Source organism: Felis catus, chromosome B3 (assembly GCF_018350175.1).
Source record: "Felis catus isolate Fca126 chromosome B3, F.catus_Fca126_mat1.0, whole genome shotgun sequence".
Taxonomy (NCBI): domain Eukaryota; kingdom Metazoa; phylum Chordata; class Mammalia; order Carnivora; family Felidae; genus Felis; species Felis catus.
The window spans coordinates 98,288,610-98,309,171 of NC_058373.1; the positions used below are offsets into that span (position 1 = coordinate 98,288,610).

Here is a 20,562-nt window from a genome sequence, read left to right on the forward strand (position 1 = left end):
CACAGAGGTAAGAATGAGCCTAGCATGTCTGTGACACAGTGAGGGAGGCAACAGAGATGCAACCCCAAACAGGTGGGCTAGAAAGCTCAAGTTAAAGAAAATACATGTTACCAGTAAATTGCATTAGAAGCAGTGAAATTTACCTGAACTGGACCATTTTGCCCCTACTGTGCCATGTTACTACTGGTCTTTTTCAGGTCACATCATACATTTTATAGTGTGTGTACTGCATGAAAGCACCCAGCCAGGACACAATCAGAACCAAACTCTGGACATCTGTCCACCAGCCAAGCGCAGCACAGGTCTGCTTCTGGTCAGTGGCAACAAGTAGGTCGCAGTGGCCCTTGGCCAGCCCGCGAGGTGCCTAATCACTCCTGTTGGGAGGTTTTACAACCATGGCAGGAAACCCTGTTGAGAAAAGGTGCATCCCCCTTTCAAAACCTGGCTGCTGTCTCAGCAGAGATTCAACTTGATGAAAGAAACTGCTTTCGATAACAAATACCCAGCCCTTTCTCTGTGATGGTTGAACTGTACAAGATGATCTGATTTCCTGGAATCCTCAATAAACTCAACAGGAAAATAAGCCTGATTAACTCCAGTCTCCAAGAGCTGGCATCCCTACGGCAAAGAGTGTACCACCCTAAATTCTTAGATTGAACGTTGACTTTCAGTATCCCATTCAAGTTGATATGAGTGGAGGTCCTCTTTCAGGCAACCCAAGCATGTCTTTTTCCACCCCATACTCACTCATGCTGGTCCTCTCCAATTAAAGGACCATTGTATACCAGAATTTCACAGTTCCATATTTTACTTGGAAAGACACTGAAGAGAGCATCAGAGAGTTTCCCCAGTTTTGTCACACTAAACTAAAACTCCAGACTGACAATGCTGAGGTTGATCGTTCATGCCATGCAGAAGACCTCAAAAAGCCATAACTCACAATGTACAAGTTCACTACAACTCATTCAGATTACAACTGAAAGTCACTTATATACATGGTAGTTATGGAAACAGAATTAGGGGACAGTGTGATTTTTGCTTGTTCGTTTGTGATTACAATTTTAGCAGCCCACAGTTCCTCCTAAAGACATATTTCAAACCTAGTGGATATATGAGGCATGGTGGGGATAAGGAAGGAGCGCTGGGGTAAACAGCCCTCTGTAAATTTTCTTACATTATTATTTCTGGGCGGAGCTCTACTGTTTTCATATAAAATGATTTAAATCAATAAAGCTCCACTAATAAAAGCGTCCTGTCTGTCCCAGCATATTTATTTTCTTACCCACAGAGCAAAGACTTAAATTCTTATACTAATACTACTTTTGCATCTCCAAATTGTGAAAATTCATTCATTATTCAGCATATAATTTGGAAGCACCCTAAAATGGAATTCCCTTAAATCTGCTTAAAACAAATAAAATAGGTTTCTATGATCTAAGAACCACTGGTCAAAATAAAACTAAATCACAAGGAGGAAAGGATTTTTAACAGCACAAATGGACAGAACAAAAACAGGAAGAGTATCAATGGGCCCCACCAATAAGCCCCGACGAGGACACACAGATGGAAAAATGCAAAAACTCACTAGAGAATTTGAATGGCAGATTTGACCTGGCAGGAAGAAAGAATCAGCAAATTTGAAGACTAGTCAGTTCACATTATCTAGTCTGAGGATCTAAAAGAGAAACACACCTTCAAAACCCCCTTGGTAACAATTCCTAAAGTCATGAGGTGTGTATAGTTACTTAAAAGTTTATTGCTTACATTTTCTCACTTCTCCATTCATTTTATTTATTTATTTATCTTTAATGTTTGTTTATTTCTGAGAGAGAGAGACAGAGCACGAGCAGGGGAGGGGCAGAGAGAGAGGAAGACAGAATGTGAAGCAGGCTCCAAGCTCTGAGCTGTCAGCACAGAGCCTGATGCGGGGCCATGAAATCACCAACTCTGTGATCGTGACCTGAGCTGAAGTCAGACACTCAACCGACTGAGCCACCCAGGCACCCCTCCATTCATTTAAAAATAGTGAGCAATCAGTTCAGAGAAGCAAGAGGATTTAACATACTGTTTCAAATATTTCGTGAGTCTATGGGACTGGATGATTATATCGGATTCACTTCTTATTTATTTTGAGAGAGCGAGTGAGCGAACAAGGGACAGGGAGAGAGGGAAATAGAAATTCCCAAGCAGGTTTCACATTCAGCACAGAGCCCAATGCAGGGCTCCATCTCAAGACCATGAGATCATGACCTGAGCAGAAATCAAGTCGGACACTTAACCGAATGAGTCACTCAGGCACCCCCATACCTGATTCAGTTCTCAGGACAGTACTTCCCAACTGTTCTCCTTCCCTGGTTCTTTCCCCAAACTAATAAGAGTAAGGGGGTTACAGCACAGACAAAGAAGCCATACTGTCCCTTAACTACTGAATTTGGCCTGGACAAATTTATTAATTGCTTTTTGCCTCAGTTTCTCCATCTATAAAATGGGAATAAAGTAGTACATATTTCACAGAGTTGGGTAAAATGCTTAAAATTGTGCTTGGCAGCGGCGCCTGGGTGGCTTGGTCGGTTAAGCGTCCGACTTTGGCTCGGGTCATGATCTCACGGTCCGTGAGTTCGAGCCCCGCGTCAGGCTCTGTGCTGACAGCTCAGAGCCTGGAGCCTGTTTCAGATTCTGTGTCTCCCTCTCTCTGACCCTCCTTCATTCATGCTCTGTCTCTCTCTGTCTCAAAAATAAATAAATGTTAAAAAAAAAAAATTTAAAACTGTGCCTGGCAAACAATAAGCACTGTAAAATCTTATTTTTATTGAACATGTGTTTTTGTAGTACATATTAAATTTATTTTTGAAGATTTAATTTTCATTACCATGTTTAAACTTAAGGCATTAATTTAGGTGGCCTGGGGGGAATTATCAGTTATTCATATAAATTTGTAAGAAAATGCCAAGTCCAGTAGATAGAAATGCAAAGAATACAAAGAGACAATTCACATAAAAGGCAACACAAATAAATATGGGGAAAGACTCATTTCAACAGCAAAGAAGTGTAAATTAAAACCAGGGAATCCCTTTGTTCCCATTAAATTAGCAGTACTTAAGTCCTATTACCATCAAGGTTATGAATTAAAATAGGCCTGTTTATATGTTCCTGGTAGCAGTGGGCATGGATATTACCCTTTTGGTAAAGAAAATTGCTTCATGTTCCAAAAGCTATGAAAATGTTCGTATTCTTTGACCCAATAATTTCATATGATTTCCACTGACAATAAAATCAAAGGAAAAAAGTTTATGCACGGATAGGTACATTTAGAACTTTTTACAAAAAGTCCTGAAAGTGTAATTCTTAGGGGTGTCTGGGTGGCTCAGTCAGTTAAGCATCTGACTTTGGCTCAGGTTATGATCTCACGGTTCGTGGGTTCAAGCTCCACATCAGGCTCTGTGCTGACAGTTCAGAACCTGGAGCCTGCTTCCGATTCTGTGTCTCCGTCTCTTTCTGTCCCTCCCCTGCTTGTGCTCTGCCTCTCTCTCTCACAAGAATAAATAAAACCATTGAAAAAATTTTAAGTACAATTCTAAAACCATGTAAGACATGGAAAAACACGTGAAATGTTAAATGAAAGACCATGACAAAAATGCCACCTACGCTATGACTACCACGGGCAAAAATATTTATACAATTAGACAAAGAATGGAAGGAAATAGAGATAAGAAAAATAGATGCATTTAGTTGAGGGACTATGGGAAACAGTTATATTTCCTTTGCTATTATAAATGTTTGTGCAATATAAACAGGTGCAACTTCACTATTTCTTTTTAACCCCCTGCCCTCTAATTCTCACTAAATGAATTTCCTGTGACCTGGGGGTGGGGAGAAAGGGAAAGTTCTTTCACAGAACCCACCACCTGCTCTGTGACCTGAGACAGAGGAGGCCTGGAGTGGTGGGAGTGGGGGGGTGGCGGGTGCTGTTCAGGAGGGTGAAAGCTGCTGATGCCAGTGCCTCCTGAGCTTCTTAGAGTGTGGACAGATCAGGGACACCAGTCTGAGACCCGAATTGGGGACTGAGACCATGATCATCCTTCAGGCAGCTTAACCCAATGGCACCAGGCACAGCACGGCCTTCTAAAACCCCAGGCAGCACTGGCAGCTTAAATGATTTCACACAAACTCTGTGGGCAAGTGGTGGCAGGTAAGGGACAACTTGTTAAAAAATCTCCAGGGGAGGTGTGCCTGGGTGGCTCAGTCAGTTGGGCGTCCAACATCGGCTCAGGTCATAATCTCACAGCTTGCGAGTTCGAGCCCAGTATCAGGCTCTGTGCTGACAGCTCAGAGCCTGGAGCCTGCTTCGGATTCTGTGTCTCCCTCTCTCTCTGCTCCTCCCCTGCTCACTCTCTGTGTCTCTCTCTCTCTTAAAAATAAACATTAAAAACAAAAAAGAATTTTTTTAACTCTCTAGGGGTAACAATTTCCCAAGCATTTCTCCCATGGCCCTGTATAAGAAACAGAGATCCAGCTAGGAACAGCCCTGCCTAGAACCAAATGTATACTAAATGGCTACATTTCCATTCCAAGACCACTTCAGTTGGAGATGGAGTTAGCCACCCAGAAACATGTGCTGTGCTTCTCCCCAGTCTCCCCCAAGGGTCTGTTCCTTTAACAAGGGGGAGGTAAGCACACGGAAGCCGAATGTTTGTTGTTAAATTGCAATTTTGTGGGGCGCCTGGGTGGCTCAGTCGGTTAGGCGGCCGACTTCAGCTCAGGTCATGATCTTACGGGTCCGTGAGTTCGAGCCCCGCGTTGGGCTCTGTGCTGACAGCTCAGAACCTGGAGCCTGTTTCAGATTCTGTGTCTCCCTCTCTCTCTGCCCCTCCCTGTTCATGCTCTGTCTCTCTCTGTCCCCAAAATAAATAAACGTTAAAAAAAAATCATTAAAAAAAATTGCAATTTCGAGGGGTGGGGTGGGGGAGATTCAGTTCATTCATAGCTCATGTTCATTCTCACTGCCTGGAGCCAGTAGTTCCAATTAAAAAGCAGGGGGAGCAGGAGGGGATGGCAGGTTAGAAGGTTGGAGGGATTAGGTCATTTGCCTACTGGAACACTATCAATAAAGGGAGGCATCATTCTGGAACAAGGTCTTTTAATTGCTGCCAGTTTACCCAGCACAGTGAAAGCCCGGCAGGTGGTCTTTAGACACAGATCAGCCATGAGCACTGGAAGGGAGATAATCTTAAAATCTTTGGAAAAGTGGGCGAAGAAGGGAGGGACAATTGCTGGCATGTGTTCTCAATACTAATTCATGAAAAAGGACTTTGAATTTCTTCCCCTGAAATCTTAGGTCATCTATCACTGGCGCAATGGATGTTAATAAGCGTTTTACGGTCATTCTGTTTGATTCTGGAGGCAAAACGGTAGAGGGCATGAGCACAAGGGTTGAACAGAGAGACTGGGTCCAGTCTGGCTCTGTCGCTCAGTGTGACCCCTCGGTACCTTACTTCATGCCCAAAGTGGAGATGAGCTGCCCAGTGCAGACGTGAAAGCGTATGCCTGGCACTTAGGAAGTGGTAGTCGTCATTATGATTTCAGCCAGAACAAATATGTGGTTAAGGATTTGGGCTCCAGGGGCACCTGGGTTGAGTGTCTGACTTCGGCTCAGGTCATGAGCCGGTTCTCTGGGTTCGAGCCCCGCATTGGGCTCTGTGCTGACAGCTCAGAGCCTGGAGCCTGCTTCAGATTCTGTGTCTCCCTCTCTCTGCCTCTCCCCTGCCCGCTCTCTTCCTCAAAAATAAACATTAAAAAAAAAAAAAAAAAAAAAAAAGATTTGGGCTCCAGAGCTGGACCCCCAGGGTTCAGTTTCACCTCCACCACCTACCTGCTGTCCAACCTTGGGCACATTACTTAATAGCCAGTGTGCCTCAGTTATCTCTTGCATAAGTGAATAACAGTACCTGCCTACAAAGGTGTGCTAATATTTAGAATGCATTTCAAATGGTGCCTGCTATAACTCGAGAGCTAAGTATCTGTGAAGTAAATAGATATTACCATTACTATTCCTACTATTTGGGTGTCCAAAACTAGGACAAGGGCAGAGAAAAGAAACAACAGATAGACCAGTGTCAGCTTGAAGAACAAACCCAGAAGAGGCTCTGTAGAAACTACAGCTTTGAACACGTAATTGTGACGAAGCAATCAACTTTTGATTCAGCTTAGGAGCGGGGCCTCCCTAGTCACCCTCCCCCTGGTCGAGAGGGTCCCCTGGTTGATCACAGCTGGCAGGGGCTGCCTGTGCTTCCATATGACCATGCCAAGCGTGCTGGCCAACGACCCCATTGAGAGCAGCCGGAGGGGAGAGGGTCAGAGGTTGCCTGGCCCCAAAATGGCTGCTACAGAAGGCAGCCCCCCAGCCCCCTCAGGCGGACAAAGGAAGCCCGCTCTGTAGGCTGTGCATCTCAACGTCACTCTGGCCATTGTGGTCAACTCTCTGGTTGTCCGGTAGCCGGACGAGGGTGCCCCACATGCGTGGGCTACACCAGTCATGCCGCTTTCAGGACTGCTTTCTCTGGAGGGCCACCTGCTTTGCTGGACTGCAGAGCAGATGGCCCGAGCCTCTTGGATCCCGGGCTCCCAGCCCCAAGGCCGGGCCGGCATCTGCAGCCTGCGGGCCTGGCGAGGCCCCTGCCCACAATAGCCCCGTCCCAGCCCCCACCAGCCATCTGCTCCAGTGCAGACCTTGTGCCCTGCAGAATGTATGGCTAATTAAAACGATTATGGGGGCACATACGGGGCTATTCTTTCCCAGCAGAGGTTGCTGAACCAATCTCAGCAGCCTTAAGCAGATGTTTTTTTCTTTTTTCTTTTCCTTTTTTTTTTTTTTTTTTTGAAAGGGGAAAGCCTTGCAAGCCCATAAAGAAGAGGAAGGAAATTTGCTGGAATAACAAAGCTCCCCAAACAAATAGAGCTATAGTGTCCATTTTACAAGAGCGGCACAATTAGCTAAGCACAGGAAGTCTCTGGAAAAACACAAACAGAACTCAGTTTAGAAGGGTGTTTATGACCAAAACGTGAGGACTTTGAAAAACACACCATCTATGGCATATCTAACTAACAGTTCTAAATATGTATAAAGCCCTTGCTTGCTCTGGGCCAGGTACTAGAAGCCAAGCAAGCCCAGGAGGGCCCCTGTTTCTGTAGGGACGCACTTCCTCAGACTTGGGTTAGTTTCTGTCATCCTGCCTTTGCAGGCAAAATGGGCAATGGAGACCGCCTGCCAGCCCAACTCTCAGTCTCTCTGCTCTGAACCCATGGACCTTCCTTTATCTTTAAAAGCAACTAGGGGCGCCTGGGTGGCTCAGTCGGTTGGGCGGCCGACTTCGGCTCAGGTCATGATCTCACGGTCCGTGAGTTCCAGCCCCGCATCGGGCTCTGTGCTGACAGCTCAGAGCCTGGAGCCTGTTTCAGATTCTGTGTCTCCCTCTCTCTGCCCCTCCCCTGTTCATGCTCTGTCTCTCTCTGTCTCAAAAAAATAAATAAACGTTAAAAAAAATAAAAAAAATAATAAAAAAAATAAAAGCAACTAAAGGCTGGGGTGCCTGGGTGGCTCAGTCGGTTTAGTGTCTGACTTCAGCTCAGGTCATGATAGCACAGCTCGTGAGTTTGAGCCCCACATCAGGCTTCGTGCAGACAGCTCAGAGCCCAGAGCCTGCTTCAGATTCTGTGTCTCCCTCTCTGTCTGTCCCTCCCCTGCTCATGCTGTCCCTCTCTCTCAAAAATAAACATTAAAAATTTTTTTAAAGCAATTAAAACCTACAGGTCAATACCGGGGACAACACGAGTTCATGTAGGATTTTTCACTACACACGTTTATATGGGTCCTGCCACGCTGCAAATTTAAGAGTTTGAGCCTTAAGCCTCTTCTCCTACTGAGATGGGGAGTGTTCTTGGCTCATTAGATTTGAAAGTCCCTAAAGGGATTTATTTTTATTTTTTTTTAATCCCTCATTTTTTTTTAATGTTTATTTATTTTTTAAACAGAGAGAGAGTGTGAGTAGGGGAGGGGCAGAGAGAGAGGGAGACACAGAATCTGAAACAGGCTCCAGGCTCCAAGCCGTCAGCACAGAACCCGATGTGGGGCTCGAACCCACGAACCGCGAGATCATGACCTGAGCCGAAGTCAGACGCTTCACCGACTGAGCCACCCAGGTGCCCCTAAAGGGATTTTTTTTTAATACATCTGCTCATGGTATCTCCTTCATCAGAGTTGCTCTTGGTGGATAATGAACAGTGTTTTCCATTCGGAAGATACACTTAATGGTACAGATGGAAAATGTTATTATCATTAAAATTAACTTTGTTCATTTTTAATTTGTTGTCTGTTTTTCTTTCTAGTTAGTAAATAAATACTAGGAATTGTTGACCTGGAAAGAGATGGGGGCGGGGGCTGGATGCCAAGGCAATTCCCTCTGGGATCAAGTCAGGAAGACTTAGCAGAACAGCAAAGCCTGCAAGCCTGAGAGCTACAGTCTGTGTTAAAAGAGAGAGATCTTACCAGCTTTGAAGGGACTTCTTTCCATCACTTTCAAGTGATCTACAATTGCATCTTGAATGAGTGTTTCACCTCTGGGAATAGCGAAAGGATCTAACAGACTTAAGAAAACTCAAGGGAAACACTGGAAATTCCATTAATACAAAAAACTATCCTGATGATGTCCTATCGTTTGATGGAAATAAATGGCTTCGGTAATGAAAGTGCTTACTTTGTCAAAGATTAGAACAAAACATCTAACAGGAGGAATGGGAACACTGGTACATTTCGACGACAAAAGCTCTTAGCAGAACCTCTCAGTTATTAAGAAGTTTCCTCCAGAATTCAATATTTACACCACACAATATAAATGAATCATTCATGAAGATTGACTGTGAAGATATGCATAGATGAAAATGAACATAAGGGGACTAGAAGTCAGTTTCCCACTTCTTGAAGAAGTCTGATTTTATGTGGGGTAGTAAAAATCAGTTTGGGGGGTTGTTCTTAGTTCTTAAACTACTGCTACCACTCCTGTCCCACCCCCCACCCCCACCCCCTGCAGTCCAAACACAAAGACGCGATTTGCTGAGCAAGCCCCATTGTTGAGCAAATGAAGCCAAGTGGCTTCAACTTTTCTCTCAGGTCCTCACTCAAACCTCACGGTTTTGGCTTACACTACTATTGTCTGTAGTTGAAGAAATAATGGTTTAAAGCCTCCTACTCTTGATAATAATCTTCCTAGACCCGATTTATTCCCTGTGGAGGAAAACAGTTAACAAGGTGTCCCCTGTTTTCAACGAGGGCAGAAAGCAAAGTAGTCCTGCCCTAATTACATTCATGGAACAACCTTTCCTACAGTAATACAGAATAGAACTGGGCATTAGTTTTGCTCGCCCCCCCCCACCCCTGCCTTCCACCTATCCTTAGAAGAAACCACAAAATTCAAGGTCAGTTCAGCAGCCATTGTGGGTATGCATGTAAGAGAAGGGAAAAAAAATGTACTCTCTGGAAACTAAAATCTCCCTTCTGTTTCTTAACCAAAAATAACCACCCAAACGTTCTCATTAATCACACCTTACGCTGGAATCGAGAATGTGCCCTTTCTTAGTCTGGATTAATTCAGAATAGAACGTCCAGTTGAATTGCCTTGAGTGAAAATGATCCCATAAAAAAGAAAAAAAAGTCACCACTTTCCTTTTAATACCACCTGAGATGAGAGGTCAGACTCCCAAGGGAATCCACTTGCCAGATAAACACACTAAATTGGAAGGTGAAGGCACATTTCAGCCTCGTGGTGGAACCTACCTGGCACCTGTGAAATTAGCACATTCTGCGTCAGGGTTTCCAAATGAAATTCTGAAATACACGTTGTAGCAATGAGAACGTGGGGGAGATTACAGTGGTCTTTCCCTACGCGATGGCTTTCTGGCCTTATGAACTAGACACGGGAGGGGAAGCAAGCTTCATAGCTAGGTTAGATATTTTCTGTTTCAGCAGGAAAGAATCCAATTGCCAGAATTAAAGCTCGGGGAAAGATCAAGAGGATTAATATGTACACAATTTTTATTAGCGCTTTAACATATATGGACTGAAACAAAAGCCGAACACAATCAAAAGCACCTCATAGCAAGGCTTATTCTCCTACATTCTATTCAGAGGATGAGGCCCAGTTGGTAGATCATTCGTTACTCCGCTGCCACCAAGCAGGCTCTCACCCAAAGCACTATGTCACAATGGGGTGCCACGAATGGTTATGAGAGGGGTTCCAGGTTCTTGTAACTAATGAAGACTGAAGCTTCACTTGAAAGCAAACTTTGTAACAGCGTCACTCTTACCTGTCTGTATTTCTAGGTTTTGTTGGGTGGGACAGAAGGTTGGAGTTACAGGTAGAGAGTTACCTGAGAATTACCTATCATTTTGGTTGTACATATGGGAGAAGGCCTCCCAAAATAAGAATGCAGAAAAAAATGTGAGTCACAAACCCAGGAGTAGAGGACCAAACGGTCAATCCTTGGCAACTCCCTTATTACAGAATAATCCTAGAGGGAAGTGGGGGGAAGGAGACATTTTTTTTAATGTTTATTTGAGAGAGCGCACAAGCAAGAAAGGGAAAGAGAGAGAAGGAGAGAGAGAATTTCAAGCAGGCCATGTGCTGTCAGCACAGAGCCCGATGTGGGGCTCGAACCCACAAACCGTGAAATCATGGCCGGAGCCGAAATCAAGAGCCAGACACTCAACTGACTGAGCCACCCAGGCGCCCTGAGGAGGAATTACTGTTTCATCCCTTCAGATGGCTGTTTGCTCACTTACCCCTACAAGATGAGTTCCTAGAAGGAAGCAAGACTTTTGCAGGTATCTGTGACCCCATTCCATTCCACTGCCCACCCCTCTCCAAGAGCTCAGGTAAATAAAACTGATTGATCCTGGAGCAAAGATTAGTCTCCTTGTTGGGTAGCAACAGCCAGGCTTCTTCTCCATGTAACTTTTGACAACGGGTTAAGGTCCTTTTGTCTTCATCAAAAAATTCTAAACTCACCTTAGGAAAAATCTGGCATGTCTGAGAAACCGCACTCAAAGGCCAGCTAGGAATCTCACCTTGCCCTGAGCCAGGATCCAGGAGTCAAAGGAAACTCACAATCAAAACCAAGAAGGCCCATCTGCGGCTCAGGAGCTGACTACTCCTGACGAATTATTCCCATCAGGAGACACCCATCCCTGCTCCGTCCTTCAATACTGCCCAATGGCACTGAGATGAAGTATGAACCACTGGTAACAAATATACCCAAGAAATAAATTCTTAACACCCAAGGGCAGGAGACAAAAGGGCCTCAGGCAGCCAAAAGAGAAAAAAAGAAGCCAACAGTAAAGAACTTCTGACAGGTTCTGAAGTGCTTATAAGTTAATGAATAAACCCCACAGGTCATTAAGAATTTTCTCCTCCCCATCATTCCCATTTGGGAGCCACTCTAGAATAAGGAAGATTACCAGGCATTGTGAAGAGACCGGGGGATTTCTGGTGTGAGCACGTGCTGTCCAGAGTGTGAAGTTGTGTCGGCCAACAGAGTGGCCGTAAATTGCTAAGGCTTCTATGGAACCTGGCCAGGAAACAGGAATACTATCTTGACACAACAGTATATGCCATGAAGGCTGACATCCCGTGGAAACTATGCCACCAGACTGAGTATCTGTGAAGGCAGTGTGCAGTCTACTGCTACACAAAGCTTGGACAGGCCCTCCTTGCTGCCCACAGGAACTTCAAAAATGTCACATGTGAGACTATTGACTTTTTAAAGTGATGAATCGATTTGAAAACTGACAACTCCATTCAGCTCAGAAACACTAAAGTTTTAGGCAAAAAAGCATCTGGATGAGCATTCAGTTTGAGTCCACTTTCAACAATTAAAAAAAGACAGGGTAAACGGGGGTTATCCAGTGCCCTTATAGGCTTTTGGGGGCCAGATCTAACAGATTCGCAAGGTCGGGTCGGTAGGGGGTCTTCAAGGTGGACAGACATGGAGAGAAAGGACCCTTCTAGGCCTCTATTTGCTGTTCTAGTGAAAGGCAGTTGAGCACTAAAGCTTCTATATACAGCATCAAAAGGTCCCACCTAAGAGGTTCTGAAAGAAGAAAGCAAGCTGAATATCGGGGGTGAAATGTGTTCTCCCAACATGCCCTCTCACTAAGACACAGCAGCAAGAATTCGCCTGAACTCAGGCCTCAACGCTTATCCTTATTTATACAGGAGCCTAAAGTCTCACTTTTAAACACTAAATCTCACTGGAAGTCCATAGATAAGATAAAACAAGGATATAAGAGCTCTGCTTAAGAACTTTCTAGGTATCCCAAGATCGTAATTAGAAACTGTGTTATCAAAAAAATAGGTAATCATTTAATTTCCGAGCACCAAATCATAATGCCTTGGGTACTGAAAGCAGTTGGAGAAAGGAGAATTAGACTTAAAAGTGTTTCCCAAATAACAAAAGGACCAAATATCCCCAGAAGTGTTGAGACATATTTTAATTTTTTTTTTTTTTTTTTTGGTCCATAGGGAAGTGTCTTAGATACATTCCATACTACTCAGGGTTATGAAACAGATTTTATGTAACAAAATGCTATCCTTCCTGACAGCAAGATAAACATTATGAGCACTGCAATCACTATGCAAATTACTTACATCTCTGAAACTGCATATGCAAAATTTTTGTGCACATGAGTATATGTGTTTTATTGGGGAAAGGGCCCTATCTAAATTCTCACAGGGACATGAGAAAGGGTCAGAAACTGACCGAACTCAAGAAGAGAGGTAGCCTCTGCCCCTGGCTGGCCCCAGGCGCCTCTTCCTTGCTTCTCACTGCCTTTTCTGTCTTCAGCTGTCACCTCTCACCCATGCCACCCTTACACCATTTGGCAAGTTTCTCTCTCTCTCTTCTCTAGCTTTTCTTCCTCTTTTCTTCTCTCACATGTCTGCCACTGCTCCTTCACCTCTGGCGTGGGGACAGGTATTCCTTTAAAACTATGGTGCAAACTTCTCGGGATCAGTAGACCACCAGTCCTGTGTCTTCTAAATGTACTCTGGCTGGTTTCATTTTTGCTCAGTACCTAGGATCTGTTACCTTTGGGTTTGTGGGCATTCTGGAAGGCTGAAAATGCTAGATGTCTGACTGCTGGGGTCATTACTGGAGCAAGCTTCCTGTGGATTTTAATGAGCTGAACACGGGTGTTAGCAACGAATGCCCACGTGCACGCACACACACGTGCACGCACACCTCCAGGAAACCACCATCTACGGGCTATTTAAGAAAGTTGAGACACTTTGTCTCTTTCCCAGCTTATGTTAATATCTGAAATATCTGCATCCCCAGTCTGAGCTGGGATTTGCAAGAAATATTTAGAGCTTGCTCAGCATGGCGTTTTCAATCATGTTCTATAAATGGCATGCTGGTAAATGAGCCTTAAGGAAAGAATAAAGAAAATGTTACTGCTTCTCCTTCATTGGTAGAGTACGGCGATGAGTACAAGGGGAAGGATGAGGGAGGTGGGCACATCTGACTGCTGGAAGGCCAGGCGGGCCTGGGTGCCAGGAAGGAGAACCACGACAGCTGCTGAGACCACAAGAACCGAGTTTGAAAGCTGCTTTATCCCGCCATGATAGATAAGGCGCGGCTTTCAAAATGTCTAAGCGCACTGCTTTTGTTTCCTACCTGCCATAGATGCTGTTTTATAGCTTGCCGGGGGGTGGGGGTGGGGGCAGCTTTTTACATAAATAAAAATGACAGTGCCACGAAGAGAGACATATTCCTAAGAAGTGCTCAAAGTGGCAGACCCCAGAAAATAGGAAAATAACTGAATTTTTTTTTTTAATTTTTTTTTTCAACGTTTTTTTATTTTTTTATTTTTGGGACAGAAAGAGACAGAGCATGAATGGGGGAGGGGCAGAGAGAGAGGGAGACACAGAATCGGAAACAGGCTCCAGGCTCCGAGCCATCAGCCCAGAGCCCGACGCGGGGCTCGAACTCCTGGACCGCGAGATCGTGACCTGGCTGAAGTCGGACGCTTAACCGACTGCGCCACCCAGGCGCCCCTGAATTTTTAAATATATAAACACAAAGCTTACACAGAAATGTCAGCTCTCCAGAAGTTGAAACAGAGGTGAAAACATTCAAACAAAAGAAAAATTAGCCGTCTATATCCAAAAGGCCAAGTAATAAGATTAGCAAGTAGCTGGTAACTGAGAAGAGCCATAAATCCCTCAGTTCTCCTGTTTCCACACCACCGTGGCAGGGGTATCCGTCCGTCACCGCACCTCTGGTCCGGATGGATGTGCCCGTCCAATTCCTTACCTCGTGGCGGTCACTGGCTGGGGTGTGTGAAGGCCGTGCTTCTTCATCTAGTGGCTCAATCTCTGCAAACTCTTCCACGGATTCTTGAAACTCAGGCAAGGACCTTCGTCCGTAACGCTTCCCACCTTTAACATATTTGGGCTGAGCTTCTAGTGAACAGTCTAGGCAGGGAGACAAGAGTTGAGGCCACATTACATGACAGTCTCAGCCCTTAGCTGACACTCACAGCTGTCAGACACAGCCTCTTATACTAGCCCCCAAAATAAACCACCACTGTTTGCCAGTTGTGCGGGGATGTGGGCGTATATGAGGCGCCAGGTCAGACGCAGAGCACAGCTTCTAATTCTGAATGACTGACAGCAGCCGGAGCGCATCTCTGCATACAACGGGAGAGATGTAATGCCAGCAGAAGCGTCTGACTTTAGAAGTACAGAATTAAGATCAGGATAAAACAAGGAGTCATATTTGTTCTTCTGTTTATTAAGCTGGTGTCTTGCAGGGAGGGGAAAAGGGAGAGGGGGAGATCGTACTGACAAAGAGACGTGCTAGAGGAAGGCTTGGAAAATAATGATAAAGCGAACACCATATCAGCACTGTCAGTATTCACGCACCCCTCCTGTACCTCAGTGACTCCTTTGTTAACCATCCCACCTTCTGATCCATCAGACAAGCGGGATGACAGAACAAAGAAACTGACACAGTGGATCCTAATAAATGAATGACAGCTCATCGCTTACATGAAACCTGGCATCAAGATCGCATTATAAAATTAAAAGCTGTAGAATAAAATAGTAAAGGCAAAACTGTATACAGAAAAATGGTACATTTTGTTTTTATTCTCTTCATGAGTTTGGTGTTGTACAAAACAAAATGGAATGTGCCTCACAGGAGGGTTATTTCTTGACCTTAAAGAAGGACCTCAGCATTTTGATGTAACATGTCTCAGGTTCAATGTTTCACCATGTTCACGACCACCAATGCCGCCACCGCCATCACCACCGCCGCCACCGCCATCACCACCACCGCCATCGCCGCCACCGCCATCCCCACCACCGCCATCGCCGCCACCGCCATCCCCACCACCGCCATCCCCATCGCTGCCATTGCCGCCACCCCACACTAACCTTTCTCTACAACGGATGGCTTTAAAGCAATAGAATAAATACTTCACTCAATGCACGTGTCATCTTGGATACAGAGATTTTTTAGCACCTTGCACAGAATTAGGAGCATAAAATATTCTATTAAAATACAAAAGATCAGCAAGGCGTTGATTTCAGTTCTTATCCGCGAAGGCACGGTGTCTGAGAACATAACGTGATGTGTCTCAACTCACACATGGAGATTTTCGGATGAGGTTATGTACACACATCATCAAAACCAGGGTGGTCAATTAGATAAGAACTGAAAGAACAAAACCCTTCCTTTACCACCACTGAAACCACATGAGGGGTTAAGCCATTACTTCGTAGCCTCCCTGGGAAGGTCGGCGATCCTGTGTGACTAACTCTGCCCTTCCCCGCACCCCCATGCCCTTCCTCTGATATACGCTCAGATTTCACGGATGTGGTCCGAAGCATTCTGAAAATGCTCAGCACAGCTCAGAGTGAAGTATTTATGCTTGCTCTATAATTTCTAGTGATATTTATATCCAGCTTTTAAAAAGTCCCAGCCAAGTCATTGTATTCGGTGGAGCGATTCTCTTACAGGAAGAGTTTAAGCATACACAATTTAGATTGAGAATCACATGCACATTTGAAGGTACCTTTCATCAGGAGAGAGTGTGTCAGCCTGTGAGTATTCAGGAGCGGCCCAGACACCCGAGCTACTTGTTGGCAGCTGACACCCACAGATGCTAGTCAGATAAAGAGGCAATGTAGAACCATCCTTAATTTATTACACATTCTTAAGTTTTACTGGCAGACAACAAGGTACACCATTAGTGACGATGGGGATAGGGGTGGGGGTGGGGTTGGAAAAGATTAAAAGAAAAACTGACAACGTCAGAAAACGGAACACGACGTGTTCCCAGTGTGAGAACAGTCGTGGTCTGGGGATGGAAATGGCAAAGGAGCTCTCACTGCGCGCTGCACTTTTACGGAGGAAAAGAGTAAAGGGACGAAGCAGCCATCTTAAAAAACCTACTGTAATTGACTCCAAAACCCGCCTGTGGATGAGATGGTCTCCCAGTTATGTACCACTAAATATCCCATGCCCTGCAGGGAACAGCAGTGGATCTGAATAAGGAAGAGAAGTAATGGATTGTGGGCCATTAGGGACCCTGGGAGATTTGGGTTTATTTTACTTATTTTTGCATTGCCAAGAGTTTTTAAAGTTTTCTATTTATATTTTATTATAATTGTGAACAAGCTTTTAGTATCTTTAGCAGAATGTAAATATATCACAAAATCAATTTCTAGCGAAATCTAGTCAAGTATACACTCTTCTTTGGAATAAAGAGATTAGCACAAAGGAAAAATGGAGTGTTAATGTTACCTCACACTGCCATTTCCCAAACCTTCTATGTGACCAATAAAGAATTAGACTAACTGAACCAATTACAGTGACTTCTTTGACTTACACACTCACATATTTCTCTCCTTAGAGCATGAGCATCATTGTACTTGCATGATAAGAAGTGAAGAAAGACAGCAAAAGTAAGGAGGTCCAGAGAGAACATTCATGGTCAACAGTCATTACTGTGTTAAACATTTGAAAACTATGATTTTCCTTATCAACTCAACCAGGCCTTTAAAAGGCCACAGCAACAGTCCACCAAATGAATTTTAAGACACTCTTACACCCCATAATTAAAGAATGTCCAACCCCATCCTTACGCCCAAAAGAGACTTAGAAAACTGCAGTCCTGGGGCAAAGTTGATGCATTTTACGAACACATCCAGATGTAACTTAACACATGTCAGGGTTTCACTGTAGAACAATTTTAGTTATGCCAGATAATATGGGGCGTCTGGGTGTCTCAGTCATTTAAGCTCCCGACTCTTGGTTTCGGCTCAGGTCATGATCTCAGGGTTCCTGAGATGGAGCCCCCCGATCATGCTCTGCCCCAGCAGGACGGTGCCTGCTTGGGGTTCCCTCCACCCCCCTCTCTCTCTGCCCTCCCCCTCTTGCATATTCTCTCTCTCAAAATAAATAAATAAACTTAAAAACAGAAATGAGGGGCGCCTGGGTGGCGCAGTCGGTTGAGCGTCCGACTTCAGCCAGGTCACGATCTCGCGGTCTGTGAGTTCGAGCCCCGCGTCAGGCTCTGGGCTGATGGCTCGGAGCCTGGAGCCTGCTTCCGATTCTGTGTCTCCCTCTCTCTCTGCCCCTCCCCCGTTCATGCTCTGTCTCTCTCTGTCCCAAAAATAAATAAACATTGAAAAAAAAATTAAAAAAAAAAAAAAACAGAAATGAAATTGCTCACATCATATAGCTTTCTTTAACATAAGTGTAAGTGACTGCTCCAATCATGTGCTCCAAGGAGGGCTAGGAAATGCCAGTGATACAAACAATATATAAAGGACTGCCAAACTTGCAGTGTTTTCTTTCTTTGAACATTTATTTACGATTTTACCCAGATGCCAAGCTTCGGAGTCATTTTTGCTTCTTTCAGTTTTCTATTTCTCCTATTTGACAAAAATAAAAATAGGCTTTCAAGGAAAGAGGACAAGCTGAGCCTGCCTAGAGGTGCCTTGGACCCCATCCTCAGAGAATTTATTATGAGACTCACCAGTCATAGTAAAGTGGCTTTGAAGCAGTCCTACCTGACTTAGTTTAGATGATTCAGGTTTTATTCCATAAACCAAACACATGGTTATGAGTAGGGGACAACAGATTAATCTTGATTCAATCCCCTAAACACTGCTAGAGGAATATGGAAGCAACTGATAGTCTCTACAGAGCAGATGGGGTGGGAAGGGGAATCTCAATGGGAGTTCAAAAGACAAAAGAAATACCGTTCCTTCCAGTCTTAGAAATCGAACAACTGGATGGTCAGACATCACATTCTTTACTCCAGATCTCATCTGTCCCAAGAAGAGACACTCCAGACCTGTGATAATGTCCACCTTCCAGAATCAGGGTGAATCACTGTACACATGTATGACTTGTGACCAGAAGGGCTTGCACTTATAATAAAAGGAAAATCGAAATACAGTGTCCGTGGGAAGGACCACTCAGGGGATAAGCCGGCTGGAGGCAGGGTAAACCTCTGACACTCACCCATTCTCCCCTCTCTCCACTCCCTCCCTGCCTCAACTCCAGCTGAGGAGTACAGAGCACCCTTTCCTGTGGTCCTCAGACTGACTGCAGCCTTCCTGATGTAGGTCTCCACTTGGAAGGCTCAGCTCTCCCCAAGAGCCAAAGGGCAAAACAATGAGGGCCCAAGAGGAAGCGGAAGGGGTGACAGGAAAGCCTAAACACCATGTATTCCATCAATGCTTTCTTTACAAAAACACAAGCTTGGGACCTGGGATGGAGCGCCTTCCTCGGCATTTACACGGAGAAGTTACAGGAGAGTTGCAAAGACACACTCCAATATCAGGTAGATTCTTATAGCTTCTAATTATTGAACACCTGCCATGGGCAAAGTATCATGTTGTACCTGTTGAGGGATAAGATGGATATTTGATCGCTTTTTGATTTAAACTTCCCTGTTCCCAAAACTGACCGAGGATACTTACAGGATGAAGAAGAGAGCTCTGCCTTTTTGGTGCTGATATTCTTATTTTAAAATTGCTTGAAAACACCCTTGCTTTCTACTACTTCCCCTCCTGCCCCATTCTGTTAGGCTGGACAATCGTTCCCACAGACACCGGCACCTTCCAGAGTCAAAGGCCCTCAGCACAGAGTAACGCCAGTCTGAGGCCCTCCATATTACAGTTCTGCTGAGCTCACGGATTCCTGAAACTCATTTAAAAATAAGGAGTCAAAAATGAAGCATGTGCAAATCTCAGGACAAGCACTCCCAAGAAGCTTCCCTGGGAAAGGGCGGTCAGGCAGCTCCCCACTTCCTTGCTCCTGTGAACACCATTATATGCAGACTGCACAGAGTATGACCCCATACTTGATACTAAGTAAGAGAAAAGGGCAGAGAGAGAATTAAAGGGGAGACCAAGACCAAGAGAAGGGGAGGGGGAGAGAAAAAGGGAGAGGTAGAGGGAGGGACAGAAGTATGTGCAGATGGGGAAAGGGAGAAGGGGTGGGACAAGATGGGCAGGGATCTAGGGGCCTATGGAAAGACAGAGAGGGGCAGCAGTAGGAACAGATGGGGGAGGGAACTGAGACGTAGGAGCAAAGTATAGTGGGGGTCCAAGGAGGAGGACAGAGGTGAGCTGGAGTGGTGGAAAGAAGACAGGGGTAAAACGGGGATGTCCCAAGGAGGGAAGGGGAGAAGAGAATCCAAGAGAGAATGAACAACATAAAGACATCAGGAAAGCCCTTGAACACTATCTGCCATTCCTCCCGCCTCCCAAGGTGCTCCCTGCCTCTGTGGGAGGTCATCAGCAAGCAGGGTCACCATCCCACACTTCTGTGCATACACAGCCCTTTCTGAGGCAGCTGCTCACTGGCCACTCGCACGATGCTCCCAGCTACCCCTCCCTCTGCAGTCCCCACACAAGATGCATACATTCATCTAGGCGTTCAGTGAATGCAGTGACCGAATTTTAGGAGCAGTCTCCAGTCAATTCTTACCAATCTGAGTGGAAGTTTCTTGCTGGAACACAGGCACTTCAGGACGCAAAGCTAACGGAATGGCTCTGATTAACCTTGCCTGGGAGGAAAGCTCTGAGGCTAAGGTCTGCACCCCACAAGGGTGCCCACGAATGGTGGATGGGTGTGGCTGGCAACCCCCGGGACTGAGTGGTCTGACTAGATGGTCTGTTCAGCCCTAAAGCAGTTCAAGATCAACAGGAAAAACTCTTTGAGTTGATAATGATGACAGGATTGTTTCCTTAGGCTTCTCCTAGAGATGTCAGCCTGCTGATCCCCACTGGAAGGTCATGCATGCATCTTGAGCCATTTTGGGGAAGAAGGCAGAGATTCACATTTCACTTAAGTGACCCCTCCCCTTTGTTCCAGGTTCAACTCAAAACTTATCTCTATCAAGTAACCGCTTGGCACAACCTTCATGGAACCTTTGCTTCTACGAATTTAGCACAACTCGTACTGTCGATAGCTCCTGACTTAATGGTCATG

The 20,562-nt window shown here is 45.1% G+C and overlaps 1 protein-coding gene across 12 annotated transcripts in view; it reads right to left on the reverse strand.

Annotated features, from left to right (window-relative positions):
* Positions 1 to 20,562, reverse strand: part of NIN (ninein) — a 99,667-nt gene that overhangs the window by 52,829 nt on the left and 26,276 nt on the right. For 7 of the 12 annotated variants that reach the window (XM_045059903.1, XM_045059899.1, XM_045059901.1 and 4 more), the window contains 2 exons: positions 16,127 to 16,216; positions 14,362 to 14,522 (listed from right to left, as the gene is read on the reverse strand). In XM_045059903.1, the coding sequence (XP_044915838.1) occupies positions 14,362 to 14,522; positions 16,127 to 16,216 (251 nt within the window). The remainder of the gene's footprint in view (positions 1 to 14,361; positions 14,523 to 16,126; positions 16,217 to 20,562) is intronic. The other 5 variants (XM_023255682.2, XM_045059904.1, XM_045059909.1 and 2 more) reach the window with 1 other exon arrangement.